The 16,602-nt window shown below is 45.4% G+C and overlaps 1 protein-coding gene across 2 annotated transcripts in view; it reads left to right on the forward strand.

The window, feature by feature from the left end:
- Positions 1-4,464, forward strand: part of LOC137095543 (transformation/transcription domain-associated protein-like) — a 216,632-nt gene extending 212,168 nt beyond the window's left edge. For both annotated transcript variants that reach the window (XM_067462324.1, XM_067462325.1), the window contains one exon: positions 3,740-4,464. In XM_067462324.1, coding sequence (XP_067318425.1) covers positions 3,740-4,024 — 285 coding nt within the window. In that variant the 3' untranslated portion in view covers positions 4,025-4,464. The remainder of the gene's footprint in view (positions 1-3,739) is intronic.
- Positions 4,465-16,602: the final 12,138 nt, after the last annotated feature.

Here is a 16,602-nt window from a genome sequence, read left to right on the forward strand (position 1 = left end):
TTTTCTGAGTTTTGGCCATTCATCTCTCTAATCTGTCAAGGGCTCCAAGATCTTTTTCACACGTCCTGCTCTCGAGCCAGGCCTCATCGTCCCCCATTCTGTATCTTTGCATTTCGTTTTTCCTGCCAAAGTGGAGTATCTTGCATTTGTCCCCGTTGAACTTCATTTTGTGAGTTTTGGCCATTCATCTCTCTAATCTGTCAAGGACTCCAAGGTATTTTCCCCACATCCTGCTCTCGAGCCAGGCCTCATCGTCCCCCATTCTGTCTCTTTGCATGTCGTTTTTCCTGCCTAAGTGGAGTATGTTGCATGTGTCCCTGTGGAACTTCATTTTGTTAGTCTTGGCCATTCATCTCTCTAATCTGTCAAGGACTCCAAGGAATTTTCCTCACGTCCTGCTCTCGAGCCAGGCCTCACGTCCCCCATTCTGTCTCTTTGCATTTCGTTTTTCCTGCCTAAGTGGAGTCTCTCGCATTTGTCCCTGCTGAACTTCATTTTTAGTTTTGGCCCATCATCTCTCTAATCTGTCCAGATCCCTTTGAGTCCTGCTCCTGTCCTCTGGAGTTTTGGCTCACCCTCCCAATTTGGTGTCGCCTGCAAACTTGATAATCATACCTTCTAGCCCTTCATCTAAGTCATTCATAAAGATGTTGAACAGGACCGGGCCCAGGACGGAACCCTGCTTATGGCACTCCACTTGCCACTTCTTTCCAAAATGAAGAGGAAGCCTTGGGGAGAATAAATAAATTGCGGGACTGCGAGAGGGAGGATGCGGGGAGGCCCCACACACGGCTCTTTGTTGTCGTCCTCCTCCTCCTCCTCCGCTTCCTTTCTGTGCTTTGCATTATTTTTTTAATATTGCAGGTTAGTAATTACCCTTGATTTGATTTGACGGGTTGTGATGTGTGTGCCCCCTTCCGGCCTTAATCAGAGAGGCCGGACCACTTGCAGAAAGGGTTTCCAAAAAGGTATAAAACATGCTGAGTTATAATAATCGTGTTCCGACCATTAAAGCAATTTTAAAAGTGCATTAACGGAGGAAGTGCCGCGCTGGCCAGGTGGGAGCGGAAATACCGTTTTATTCCAAGGTCTATTTTCAGTGGGAAAATATATTCTGATTTTTTTAAAAAAAATTTGAATGGTCAAATACTTAGAGCGAGGTCTTAACACGTTTGACTTTGTTTTTGTGTGAATTTGGACTGTATCCCCACATCCATATCTTGTATTCTTTTGCCTTGGTTTCCTTTCTTGTCAGTTCTGTTTATGGAAATTGCTGTCTGATTGACACCATAATAATAATAGTAATAATAATAATAATAATAATAATAATAATAATAATAATAGAATCCTAGAGTTGGAAGAGACCTCCTGGGCCATCCAGTCCAACCCCATTCTGCCAAGAAGCAGGAGACCTCTGCTGCCTCGACGTTCCAGCGAATCATAAGGGAGGGAGGTGGGATGAAGGGAGACAATGCATTCTGGAGTGGATTATGGAGTTTTAATGTCCTTAAGCTTATCGGGTCCAGGGATCGACCTTCATAGAATCATAGAATGATAGAATCCTAGAGTTGGAAGAGACCTCCTGGGCCATCATCCAGTCCAACCCCATTCTGCCAAGAAGCAGGAGTATTGCATTCAAAGCACCCCTGACAGATGGCCATCCAGCCTCTGCTTCAAAGCCTCCAAAGAAGGCGCCTCCACCACACTCCGGGGCAGAGAGTTCCACTGCCACCATCTCCCCGACAGGGACTCAGGGCGGCTCACATGACGCCGAGCCCAAACAACAAATTACAATAAGATACAGGTTACAATAAAAATAAACGACATAATAAAACACAAAACATATGAATACAATAAACAATATTTAAAAAAACCCAGTAAACCAAACATAATTTATTTATTTATTTATTTCAATTATTTCTACCCCGCCCTTCTCACCCCCGGGGGGGGGGGCTCAGGGCGGCTTACAAACGAAGGCACAATTCGATGCCTATATCAAATTATACAAACATACAAAAACAGTTTAAACAAATTAACAGATTAAGAACATCAATGCATAAACAATCTCATGCTCAGTGTTCAGAGTTCCAAATGTCCATTCCGTTCCATCAATTCCTGCTCATCATCGGGTTTTTCCTTTAGCTGCCAGAATGTCCAAAAGCTTAACGTAATATTGCTAATCACCTCTCAACAAAAGATTACCCCAGGCACTGCCAGGCCATTATATGCTAATTAAGGTGGTCAGTTGAAACATTCACACCTAGCTCCAGCAGAGAAGAGTCTTTTGTCCCATCCTGGTCATTCCACAGATATAAAAATCCATTTTCCTACTTCCAACAGACCTCACTACCTCTGAGGATGCTGGCCATAGATGCAGGCGAAATGTCAGGAGAGAATGCCTCTAGACCATGGCCATATAGCCTGAAAAAACCTACAACAACCCAATATTGCTAATGTTAAACATTCTTTTTTAATATATTGTCGAAGGCTTTCCTGGCCGGAATCACTGGGTTGTTGTAGGTTTTTTTGGCTGTCTGGCCATGTCCCAGAAGCATTCTCTCCTGACGTTTCGCCTCCATCTGTGGCAAGCATCCTCAGAGGGCGTGAGGTCTGTTGGAAACCCAACTTTCCTAGTTTCTAACAGACCTCACAACCTCTGAGGATACCTGCCGTAGATGCAGGTGAAACGTCAGGAGAGAATGCTTCTGGAACATGGCCATGCAGCCCAAAAAAGCTACAGCAACCCATTTAAAAAATAACCAGATATTCAAGGTTCCAGGATTCCAAAGGTTCAGGAGACAGGTCAGGACACTGAAAAACCTGGGGGGAAACCAGCAGCATCTACCACCAAAATAAGACAAATGCTTTTCTCCCGAAGATCAGTCCCAAGGCTAGGTCCTTGTATCCTTGTATCCAGAAACACGCAGCTGCAACCCATCTCTTGCATACCTCCACCCTTAATTGCTTTCACCCATGAACTCTTACTCACAGAATACTCAACCCTTTGGAATTTAGACTTAGATTAACCCTCCCATCACCATCTGCTAGGCCTATTTATTTATTTATTTATTTGGGGTTCTTTTACCCCGCCCTTCTCACCCCGGAGGGGACTCAGGGCGGCTTACAGAAACAAGGCACAATTCGATGCCTTTAGTACAAACAATCAAGACACAAAATTACACAGTTACACAATTACACAATTACACAATTCATGCATTATATCAGTAAAATCAATAAAAACAATAAAAACCAATACAAACCCAATTCCTCTCTTACAAGGTCAGCGATCGCTAACTCATAGTTCTCATTTTCCATTCCACTTCCTCAATCCTGTTGTTCTTGTTTACCTGATTGTGTTATTTAATTGCCTGGTTGTCCAAAGGCCTGGTCCCATAACCACGTCTTCACCCTCCTCCTGAAGGAGAGGAGGGATGATGATGTCCTGATTTCCCCCGGGAGTGAGTTCCACAGGCGAGGGGCCACCACTGAGAAAGCCCTGCTCCTCGTCCCCACCAGCCTCACTTGTGAGAGTGGTGGGGTCGAGAGCAGGGCCTCCCCAGATGATCTTAGATTTCGGCCTACCACCACCAACCACCATCAACTGCAGATCACAATACATGACAGCTGTGCACTTTCTCCGTTGAACAGATTGGGTCTCTGGATCATACTAAAGATTGATTGTTCTCTGTGTGTGTGTGTCTCTGCTCTCCCTCCCCTCCGCATCCCGCCTTCCTCACAGGTGGACGGCATCCTGAAGACGGTTCTGCGAGACGAAATCATCGCCTGGCACAAGAAGACCCAGGAGGACACCTCCTCCCCGCTCTCGGCGGCCGGGCAGCCGGAGAACATGGACAGCCAGCAGCTGGTGTCGCTGGTCCAGAAAGCCGTGACGGCCATCATGACGCGGCTGCACAACCTGGCGCAGTTCGAAGGCGGCGAGAGCAAGGTCAACACGCTGGTGGCGGCCGCCAACAGCCTGGACAACCTCTGCCGCATGGACCCCGCCTGGCACCCCTGGCTCTAGCGAGCGGGAGGGAACTTGACGGACTTCGCCCCCATCGCCCCTCCGCCTCCACCCGCCTCCATCCCAGCTTCTCCGACCTTCCGTTCAGTGTTCTCGTGTTTACAATCATACCACGGATGTTCCCGTGACGCCTTTCCCGTTGTTTTGCATGCTTCAAGGTGCGAGGAATATTGAGAACTTCTCAGAGCAATCGCGGTTTTTTTACGAGAAGGGAGAATTCCGATGAGATTTCTCCAGGTCGTCTGACGTGAACTCTTTTTCTTTTCTTTTTTTAAATGTGAAGCTATTATTGTTAATTTTTTTTATGCAAAATGTGTTTCCTTCATGGATTTCTTTTCAAGTGGTACAAATTCTGATGAAATAACATTTTTTAATCCGCTCGGAAACAGATTCAAAGTGGACTTGCATACAAAATTGTATCTAAAACTGTATACAAAATTGTATGCAAAATTGTATGCAAAACTGTATGCAAAACTGTATACAAAATTGTATGCAACTGTATGCAAAATTGTATGCAAAACTATATACAAAATTGTATGCAACTGTATGCAAAATTGTACACAAAATTGTATGCAAAATTGTATGCAACTGTATGCAAAATTGTATATAAAACTGTATACAAAATTGTATGCAAAGCTGTATACAAAATTGTATACACACAAAACTGTATACAAAATTGTATATAAAACTGTATACAAAATTGTATGCAAAGCTGTATACAAAATTGTATGCAACTGTATGCAAAATTGTATATAAAACTGTATACAAAATTGTATACAAAATTGTATACAAAATCATTTTTGTCCCTCGTTGGAAGCTACCGATCAAATTTGTCCTTGTTTTATTTTACCAGAACAAGAAAAAGTTGTGTACTTATTTTTGTTGGGGGGGGGGTGTCTTTTTTGCAGCCTGGTTGAGTGAAAAGGGAAATCACAAAAGTCAAATTGTCACTCAGACAAAAGAACTAGCCGGGTAAGAATCAAAGATTATGTGTGATAAGCTGGGATATCCTTTCTTTCTCGCCTTTCTCCCCCTGTTTTTAATTTGGACTCATTTCAACCTCTTGTTGTTAAGTGGCTTCGAAAGCAACCGTTTTGTAGTGTTTATCATTTTTAAAAATGGGAAAAAAAGAGTAAAAAAAAGAATTGCTTTTATTTGGGTCGGTGTGAACCATGTTTTTACGCCCTTGCAGTGTTGAGAATGTTCGAGTCCCAATTTGTACAGAGCGAACCGTTTTTCAAAATAAATATTTTCTAAACTGCTTGAGCTGGATGGCCATCTGTCGGGGGTGCTTTGATGGTGGTTATACAGCTTGGAGACAGAGTAAAGGGGGATGGGCTAGGCAATATGTGAGGTCTCTTCCAACTTTGTTTCAGCCAAAAAGCTGAAAACAGGAAAAGGAGGGACCCCCTCCGAAGCCTTACCGCAACAAAACACGAGCCGCCGATTCAGCTCGTGTTTATGATTTCTATAATTTCTGCGGTTTGGTAGGTCAATTTGGATTTTGGATAATTTAGGTGGTTCAGCAGTTGAACCGCCGATAACAGAACCAGGAGGGACCCCCTACAAAGCCTTACCACAACGAAACACGAGCCATCGATTGGGCTCGTGTTTATGATTTATATAATTTCTGCAGTTCAGTAGGTCGATTTTGATTTTGAATAATTTAGGTGATTCAGCAGTCGAACCGCCGATAACGGAACCAGGAGGGACCCCCTCCGAAGCCTTGTTGTAACGAAACACGAGCCGGCAATTCAGCTCGTGTTTATGATTTCTATAATTTCTGGGGTTTGGTAGTTCGATTCGGAGTTTGGATAATTTAGGTGGTTCAGCAGTCGAACCGCCGATAACGGAACCAGGAGAGACCCCCTATGAAGCCTTACCGCAACGAAACATGAGCCGCAGATTCGGCTCGACTTTATGATTTCTACGTTTTCTGTGGTTTGGCAGTCGAACCGCCAAAAACAGGACCAGGAGGGACCCCCTCCGAAGCCTTACCGCAAAAAAAACGAGCTGCCGATTCGGCTCATGTTTATAATTTCTATAATTTCTGAGGTTCGGCAGTCGAACCACCAAAAACGGAACCAGGAGGTACCCCCTCCGAAGCCTTACCGCAACGAAACACGAGCCGCCGATTTGGCTCATGTTTATGATTTCTATAATTTCTGGGGTTCAGTAGGTGGATTCGGATTTTGGATAATTTAGGTGGTTCAGCAGTCGAACCGCCGATAACGGGACCAGGAGGGACCCCCTCCGAAGCCTTACCGCAACAAAACACGAATTGCCAATTCGGCTCGTGTTTACAATTCCTATGATTTCTGTGGTTCGGCAGCCAAACCACTGAAAACGGGACCAGGAGGGAACCCCTCCGAAGCCTTACCGCAATGAAACACGAGCCGCCGATTCAACTCATGTTTATTAATTCTCTAATTTCTGTGGTTCAGCAGTCAAAACGCCGAAAACGGAACCAGGAGGGACCCCCTCTGAAGCCTTACCGCAACAAAACACGAGCTGCTGATTTGGCTCTTGTTTATGATTTCTATAATTTCTGTGGTTCGTCAGCCGAACCGCCGAAAATGGAATCAGGAGGGACCCCCTCCGAAGCCTTACCGCAACGAAACAGGAGCCGCCGATTCAGCTCAAATTTATGATTTCTGTGGTTCGGCAGCTGAACTGCCGAAAACAGGACCAGGAGGGACCCCCTCCAAAGCCTTACCGCAACAAAACAGGAGCCACCGATTCAACTTGTGTTTATGATTTCTATAATTTCTGTGGTTCAGCAGTCAAAACGCCGAAAACGGAACCAGGAGGGACTCCCTCCGAAGCCTTACCGCAACGAAACACGAGCCGCCAAATTGGCGGCTCGTGTTTCGTTGCGGTAAGGCTTTGGAGGGGGTCCCTCCTGGTTCTGTTTTCGGTGGTTCAGCTGCCGAACCACCTATATTATCCAAAATCAGAATTGACCTACAGATGGGGATAATGGGACGTGCAATCCAACAATGCCTCTCATACGTATGTCAAGTATGGGACATTCGGTGGAGGCCGTTCTTTTTGCGAATCCCCACCTTATGCCATTTGTCACGTACATCAACGAATGCACCTCTCTGGAAATATAATGTTACGATCTCACATTTCTCATCCCAGCTATCCTCGAGGGGATGGAGAACATGTTAAAAGCAGAACATGTCTTTTAACATCCTGCCGCTGTGCTAACAAATCTCCCCCCACCGCCTTTTCACCCGTCTCCTATTAATTAGTCCAATTCCAAACACACTCTGCTTCAAATACTTCCCGCTCCTTCCTCTGCAGAGTGTTTTACGACTCGTTAGTCGCATTTATTCGGAATGTGTTTTTTTCTCGCCTTCAGCTTCCCGCATGGTGTGCTGGAGGAAGAGTGCCTCACATGTCACTCAAGAAAGGCTTGACGCACCTTCCTCTTGGCATATTTCTCTCTTTTGTTCTCCATTTGTGCCTCTTCAAATTCTGCAGCACTGCTGGTCACAGTTGACCTCCAACTGGAGCACTCAAGGGCCAGGGCTTCCCAGTTCTCAGTGTCTATGCCAGAGATTTTAAGGTTGGCTTTGAGATCATCTTTCAATCTCTTTTCCTGCCCACCAACATTCTTGAGTTTGGAGTAGAGCAACTGCTTTGGAAGACGGTGGTCAGGCATCAGGACAACGTGGCCAGTCCAGCAGAGTTGATGGCGGAGGAGCATCACTTCAATGCTTGAGAGACGTGGACAGTCTACAGACGTCACATGCAACTCCTGGAACGATTCCATCAGCGCTGCCTCCAAAAAATCCTGCAAATCCCTTGGGAAGACAAGCAGACAAATGTCAGCGTGCTGGAAGAAGCAAAGACCACCAGCATTGAGCCTCCACCACACTCCGGGGCAGGGGGTTCCACTTCTAATCTCTCACAGTCAGGAAGTTCTTCCTAATGTTCAGGTTGAAATGGCAGGGAATAGGTTTTGAGGAAAGGAGAGACAAAGAGAGGTCCGGAGGTCTAAAAGCATGGATTTATTACCAGCTGGGGCCTGGTGAGGAGTTCTCTCCTAAAGCACCAGACCCCTGATCAAGGGGCTGACTGCCTTTTATAGTTTTCAGAATCAAGCAAACAAAGAACATGCTACTACATACAATATCGTCATTCCTACGTCATCTTAGCATCATAAGAATATCAAGTTCTAACTTCCAACATGCAAAAAGGCATGTCTGTGTCTTACTGGAGAGCAAGCATGGCTTACACTCATCAATCAAGGGGCCCACTCTGACCTATCACGAGTTGCTTCTTACTTAGAGCCTAGATGTACCAGCCTGTGGCTTATCTCTCCTGGAATGTTCCCCCTCCCTCTTGGCTGTGCCTGGGACAGCAGCTCTCCTTCAGCATTCTTTTTACACACAGAGAAAGAGAGCCTGAATGTTCTATACATTTAAAGACATATGATTTTATGCATAAATCAATAAATATCTATTTTTCCAATATCTCCTCATCAAAGTGGAATCTCCTTTCTTGTCGTTTGAAGCCATTCCGAAAAGAAAGCTTGCTCCCTCCTCCCTAGGATTTCCTCTCTCCCTCTTTCCCTTCAAAAAGCTAAACATACCGGGAATTAAAAACACACACCAAATCAAGTAACTCAAAGTTCCTCAAAGAGGGCAGACATCGATCTCCGAAAGTGGACAAGAGCACGAGGCACAAGGCCCGGAGACTGTGTTCTTCTTCAAAACCAAGCAAGAGTCCAACGCCAACCAGGATTCCTTGCTTGACTTTGTACCTTTTTTTTGGACTACTTTTCATGCGCTAACCCTGGGCTTCAACCTCTGTCGGGCCTTTGTGTTGGACACCTGTTGTGCATTGTTTCTCTGGTGTATTGAGGGCCAGAAAGCCTGGGTTCTGGTCTCCATCGAGTCCCGAAACTCGAACTTTGGAAGGGTTTTCTCTCCCTCTCCGTTCCTCTCTCTCTCTTTCTTCCTGACACATCTTGTCCATCTATCACCCGTTCCAATGCAATATTTATGCCTTGCCCCGTATCACAGCGCAGTGTGCCCATCTAATCAATTTTTTAAATAGTTTGGAAGAGTTTTAATCAGGTGGAATAATTTAAGACAGGGTCAAAACATGTTAGGCCGCCTAACAATGAAGGCACCTCATCAATTCAAACAGTGGAAGCTGATCAAACTTCTGCAGAATCGTCAGATCTCCACTCAGGCTTTGATCTACCTTACAAGGGTGTTGTGAGAGTGAAAAGGGGGAGGAAGGAAGGCGGCTCTACCTGTCCAAATATTTAGCATTTTTGGCGGTCTGTCTAGCGCCCGGATCCACATCTACCTGCCACCTGCTTAGAGATAACCTTGAAATGAAAAGATTGATAGTGAAATGAGGCTTGTTGGAAGGAGAGGAAAGAGATGGAGAGATTGAGAGAAAGAGGGAGAGAGAGAAAGAAGAGGAGGAGAAAGAAATCTCAGTCTCATTGTCTCCTCCATGTCACGAAGAGATTGATGAGAAAAGGCAAATCGTTTGCAATGGGAAGTGTTTTTTAGGCGGTGCTCAACTACACAAGACCCAAATATCCTAATCCACAATCTGGTGCTCTTTTTCCATTAGGGTTTGGATGCCAATCAAGATTAGACACTCATGGCTTATTTTATTTGTCGTGTCAGGGCAACCAGACCATTGTATTACATTTCTAACAGAGCAAAACAAACAAACATACAAAAGACACAAAATTTGCAAGCTTGGTAGTTGATTAAATGTCCTTTGACCAGTCTCTGGCCCCTTGGAGTGCCTCTGGTGTTGCCGCAAGAAGGTCCCTCCCTTGTGCATCATGTGGCAGGGCTCAGGGTGCATTGCAGCAGGTGGTCAGGGGTTGACTCCTCTCCACACTCGCATGTCGTGGATTATTCCACTTTGTGGCCCCATTTCTTGAGGTTGGCTCTGCATCTCGTTGTGCCAGAGCACAGTCTGTTCAGCGCCTTCCAAGTCGCCCAGTCTTCTGAGTGCCCAGGGGGGAGTCTCTCATCGGGTATCAGCCATTGGTTGAGGTTCTGGGTTTGAGCCTGCCACTTTTGGACTCTCGCTTGCTGAGGTGTTCCAGCGAGTGTCTCTGTAGATCTTAGAAAACTATGTCTTGATTTAAGTCATAGACATGCTGGCTGATACCCAAACAGGGGATGAGCTGGAGATGTCTCTGCCTTGGTCCTTTCACTATTGGCTGCCACTTCCCGGTGGATGTCAGGTGGTGCAATACCAGCTAAGCAGTGTGATTTCTCCAGTGGTGTAGGGCGCAGACACCCCGTGATAATGCGGCATGTCTCATTCAGAGCCACATCCACTGTTTGAGTGTGGTGAGATGTGTTCCACACTGGCATGCGTACTTAGGAAGTGACGGATGAGAAAAGGCAAATCCAAAGACCCAAATATTCTAATCCACAATCAGGCTCTCTTTTTCCATTAAGGTTTGGATGCCAATCAAGATTAGATACTCATTGCTAATAGGCTTATTTATTTATTATTTATTATTATTTATTTATTTCATTCACTTATACCCCGCCCTTCTCACCCCGAGGGGGACTCAGGGCGGCTTACAGGGAGGGCACAATTAGATGCTCAATCACACAACAAGTAATCCAAAAAAATATAACAATTCAACAGTCAGATTAAAACATTAATACATAGTAAAATCATAATACCTAAAACCATCTCATGTCAGAGTCCATATATCAGAGTCCATACATCCGTTCTACTCCGATTATCTTTGTCTATCGCCAGGTCCTTGAGTTAATTGTCAGAGTGACCAAAAGCTTGGTCCCACATCCAGGTCTTTAGTTTTTTCCTAAATGCTAGGAGGGAGGTGGCCGATCTAATCTCCCCGGGGAGTGAGTTCCACAGGCGGGGGACCGCCACTGAGAAGGCCCTGCTCCTCGTCCCCGCCAGCCTCACTTGTGAGACTGGTGGGGTCGAGAGCAGGGCCTCCCCAGAAGATCTTAAACTTCGAGGTGGGATGTAGAGGGAGATCCGTTCGGACAAATACACTGGGCCGGAACCGTATAGGGTTTTATAGGTCAAAACCAGAGAAGGGTGGAATAGAAATACTTTAAATAAATAATAATAATATTATTATTATTTATTTAAAGTATTTCTATTCCACCCTTCTCACCCCAACTCAGGGGACTCAGGGCAGAGCACAACATGTAAACGTCAAACATTCAATACCGAAACATTACTTTCTCAACCTGGGGGTCGCGACCTCTAGGGGGGTCGCAAAGGGGTGTCCCAAGGGTCGCCAAAGACCATCAGGAAACATAGCATTTTCTTGTTGGTCATGGGGGTTCTGTGTGCCAAGTTTGGCCCAATTCCATCATTGGTGGGGTCCAGAGTGCTCTTCGATTGTAGGTGAACTATAAATCCCAGCAACTACAACTCTCAAATGTCAAGGTCTATTTTCCCCAAACTCCACCAGTATTCACACTTGGGCGTATTGAATATTTGTGCCAAGTTTGATCTGGATGTATCCTTGTTTGACTCCAGCATGCTCTCTGGATGTAGATGAACTAGAACTCCAAAACTCAAGGTCAATGCTTACTAAACCCTTCCAGTATTTTCTGTTGGTCATGGGAATTCTGTGTGCCAAGTTTGGTTCAATTCCATCATTGGTGGACCTCAGAATGCTTTTTGATTGTAGGTGAACTATAAATCCCAGCAACTACAACTCCCAAATGTCAAAGTCTATGTCCCCTAAACTCCATCTGTGCTCATATTTGGGCATATTTATTTATGTATTTATTTATTTGACTTGTATACCGCCACTCCCAATTTGGCTTGGAGCGGTTTACAGCAGTAGATTAAAACAATACAACCAACTTTAAAATACAATAAAAACGAGAACCAACATAGTCCCAAGTTACTTACTTTACCTACTTAGGTGATCCCTCTTTGGACGAGTAAGATGGTCTTCCATTATGGGTTTCCTTGTGGGTCCGCATGTGGCTGTGGAGCCCTATTCTTGACCCGCATCTTCTTCCGCAGTGAGGAGGGCATTGGTTTCTAGGTGGAAGGCGGTCTCGGTCAGGGTTGACTTGATGCACCTTCCTCTTGGCACATTTCTCTCTTTCACCCTCTATTCGTGCCTCTTCAAATTGTACAGCACTGCTGGTCACAGCAGACCTCCAGCTGGAGCGCTCAAGGGCCAGGGCTTCCCAGTTCTCACTGTCTATGCCAGAGTTCTTAAGGTTATCTTTGAGCCCATCTTTCAATCTCTTTTCCTGCCCACCAACATTTCGTGTTTCCGTTCTTGAGTTCAGAGTAGAGCAACTGCTTTGGGAGACGGTGGTCAGGCATCCGGACAAGGTGTCCGGTCCAGCGGAGTTGATGTTGGAGGACCATTGCTTCAATGCTGGTGGTCTTTGCTTCTTCCAGCATGCTGATGTTTGTCTGCCTGTCTTCCCAAGAGATTTGCAGGATTTTCCAGAGGCAGCGCTGATGGAATCGTTCCAGGAGTTGCGTGTGACGTCTGTAGACAGTCCACATCTCGCAGGCATAGAGCAGGGTTGGGAGGACAATAGCTTTGTAAACAAGCTCCTTGGACTCCCTACGGAAGTCCCGGTCCTCAAACACTCTCTGCTTCATTCAGAAAAATGCTGCACTTGCAGAGCTCAGGCGGTGTTGTATTTCAGTGTCAGTGTTGACGTCTGTAGACAGTCCACGTTTCGCAGGCGTATAGCAGGGTTGGGAGGACAATGGCTTTATAAACAAGCCCCTTGCTTTCCCTACAGAAGTCCCAGTCCTCTAACACTCTGCTTCATTCACAAAAATGCTGCACTCGCAGAGCTCAGGCGGTGTTGTATTTCAGTGTCAATGTTGACGTTTGTGGAGAGGTGGCTGCCAAGGTAGCAGAAATTGTCCTAATGTTACACCATTACGCTGTATCTCTGGCATTGGAGAGGGATTGGCCGGTGACTGCTGGAACAGCATTTTGGTTTTCTCGATGTTTAATGACAGGCGGAGCTCCTCGTGTGCTTCTCATTAATTTTAGTCCTTCATGGTCAATAGAGACGTCCATGAAACCTTCGTCCACAGAAAAGGATGCCTGCAACATTTTCCAAACCAGGGCACGCGTGGCCAAGGATGATCAAGATGGGAATCATTATTAATGACCAAAAACTCACGAGTGAAGAGGGGCTGCAGAAGTTTGATTTGGCCTGAGTTGACAGGGACAACGCAGGTTCCTTTCTCTTTAGTCTTTCTTGACTTGAGTGCACATTATTTTTGCATGAACTTGGAGCTGAAGTCCAGTTCTCGCCAAGGAACCGTGGAGAATCCGATGCCCGGCACGCCTTGCTATTTTGGCAGCAAGATGGAAACACACACAGACTGGGTTTGAAGGCAACAAAGAGAGGTTTATTTCATTTCAGTCCTGAAAGGATGTCAGATTCAGAGTCTCCACTGAGAAATACATAAAATCCAGTACATCAAGATAAAGATCTGATCTCAATCAGGAGAGAGTTCCATAGCCGGGAGGCCACCACAGAAAAGGCCCTGTCCCTCGTCCCCACCAGACATGATTGTGAGGGTGGTGGGACCGAGAGCAGGGCCCCTCCAGAGGATCTTAACAGCCTTAAGCATGCAAGGCAGAACAAGGCATGTTGTCCTCTTTGACAGCCGTTCAAAATACTTTCAAAAGGCTTGGTTTCAACCCAGATTCTTGTCGGCTGGGGGATTCTCGTGAAGTCGCGTGGATAGAATCTTCTTCGTGGCCGGAAAAGGAATGAATATCTGTCATTTGTCAGTTCAAAGCTGGAGCCATTTGGCGAGTCCTGGATTCCATTGGGAGGTTGGGGCTTCGGATGGATAGGATTTGGGTCTTCTTGCCAGCATTGAGGAGCTCGCCTCACAACAGGGAGCTGGGAAAGCTCCACAAGTATACATAATATTTCATTTAAGATTTGGACTGTATCTAGGCATCTCCACTTCAGCACATCTTGAGGTTTTTTTAAAATCTATATAAATAAAAATGTAATCTGCGTTTGTGGGATTAACATGACGCAAAAACCACTGGATGAATTGAAACCAAATTTGGACACACGACACCTCTCAGGCTGATAAGTGACCATCACTCATAAATGAAGTATTTGTTGTGGCTCAATCTGAAACTGAGCTTCTGACCCTGAGTTTCCTCAGGACGAGGAGGAGGATGGGTTACAGATTTCTGAACATGTCCCTGTTGTTGATGCAGACAGTGAAGACGAGACGGCGTTTCTGTTTCCCAGAGAAAGGAATGTTGTTTTAGAACAGCGTTTCTCAACCTGGGGGTCGGGACCCCTGGAGGGGTCGCAAGGGGGTGTCAGAGGGGTCAGCAAAGACCATCAGAAAACACAGTATTTTCTGTTGGTCTTGGGGGTTCTGTGTGGGAAGTTTAGCCTAATTCTATCGTTAGTTGAGTTTGGAATGTGATTGTAGGGGAACGATAAATCCCAGCAACTACAACTCCCAAATGTAAAGGACTATTTTCCCCCAAATCAACCAATGTTCACATTTGGGCATATTGAGTATTTGTGCCAAGTTTGGTCCAGATCCATCATTGTTTGAGTCCATAGTGTTCTCTGAATGTCGGTGAACTACAATTCCAACACTCAAGGCCCATGCCCACCAAAACCTTTTAGTATTTTGCTGTTGATGCAGAAAATACTGATTGTATGTGTTTTTATGGTTGGAAACCGGGCTGAGTCCCTCAATGACGTGAGAAGGTTGGTATAGAAAACTTTGAAATAAATAAATAAAGAAATAAATAATTTATCATGGGAGTTCTGTGTGCCAAGATTGGCTCAATTCCATCACTGGTGGAGTTCAGAATGCTCTTTGACTGTAGGCCAACTATAAATCCCAACAACTCTATCTCCCAAATCACAAAATCCATCTCCCTGCAACCCCACAAGTATTCAAATTTGGGTCTATTGGGTATTTGTACCAAATTTGGTCCAGTGAATGAAAATACATCCTGCATATCAGATATTTACATTACTATTCATAACAGGAGCAAAATTGCAGATGTGAAGTAGCAATGAAAATAATGTTATGGTTGGGGGTCAGCACAACATGAGGAACTGTATTAAGGGGTCACGGCATGAGGAAGGTTGAGAACCACTGTTTTAGAAGATGGTCATGATTTGAGGTGGAGGAGTTGACCGCTCCATCTGTGTGCTCAGTGCCTGTCGATTCCCAGGCTGGCCAGTCCCAGGATAATGAGTTATTCAGTCTTGAAGGTGATGGGGATTTGGTTAGGGAGGACCATTTGCAATTAAGGGTACACCGAAGTGCTCAGCTTGCTAACAAACGGGAAGTTCGAGGTCAACGTAATGCTTTCATGCTAGGAAAGCATATTTAACAGTCTGATTGAAGTCAACCCTTTGTCAGTGCAACTTTGCTTACACCCCGTTAACTTCTCTGGAATTGCCTCGGCTTTTGGGGAAAGCTTTTGACTTTTTGGGACTTTGGTTTTGATCCTGGTTTCTGTGAGTTCAGTGCCTGTCGATTCCCAGGCTGGCCAGTCCCAGGATAATGAGTTATTCAGTCTTGAAGGTGATGGGGATTTGGTTAGGGAGGACCATTTGCAATTAAGGGTACACCGAAGTGCTCGGTATAAAGGCTCCTTTATGCTCTTTGGGCAGGTGGTAAACACAAACCCACCACTGCCCCACCAATTATAATAACCAGGCAGATGGCAATGCGATCAATCCCACCATCTACCCCTAATCATAAAGGCAGTCTTTATGGCCAAACAATATCACTGGACAGGGGGCAAACAGATCCCAACACTGTCCCTCCTTCAATAAGGAATTCACACCACTTTGGCACTTATAGCGTTTGAGGGGATGTCTCCTTATTTAAAAAAAACCTTTCGCTGCCACCATAAACCAAATAATCAGGAACCCTCTAGCTATTTAAAATATCAAAAGGCTTTTTATTCCACCAAGTACTGTATATTACCAAGGGCTTCTTTGAGGGGAAACAGGAGAGGTTGATTCAAGAAGGAAAGTGACTCAAACCACAAATGCCACTTGACTCAGGCTTAAATTTTAAAAATGACAAGAAAGGTTTATTGAGTAGAAGTTACAGAATAAAGTGAATGCAGTTGTAGAGGCTTGGCTGTTACAATTAAAGTGTTCTTTGTTCTTAAAAGCGTATCGGTTGCATGAGAGGATGGTTCTATCTTTGTTACAGTTCCTATTACAAAACCCAGCTATTTTCTTTTCTAAAATAGCTGTAACCAGTCTGCCACAGCTTGCTTTGCTGTGCAAACTTCAGGCAAGCTGCCTATTTACTAACAGAGACTCCTTAAAACTCTAATCCTACTCTAACATCACCCCGAACTGAACTGAACTGTCAAAATAAGCTTCTCTCTTTCCCTCCAACTGGCTCACTCCGCCCCCCCCCCCTTTTCCAAACCAATCCTGGCTGTTGCTGGGCTGGCTCAGGCCTAGGCCACTCCCCCTCTCTGAACTGGAGTCTTCCCTAAACTAAGATGGCTCCTGCAGCTCTTTGCCAGGCCTACTAAGCTGAAACTACCTAGCCTGTCTCTTCCT

Source organism: Anolis sagrei, chromosome Y, assembly GCF_037176765.1.
Source record: "Anolis sagrei isolate rAnoSag1 chromosome Y, rAnoSag1.mat, whole genome shotgun sequence".
Lineage (NCBI taxonomy): Eukaryota > Metazoa > Chordata > Lepidosauria > Squamata > Dactyloidae > Anolis > Anolis sagrei.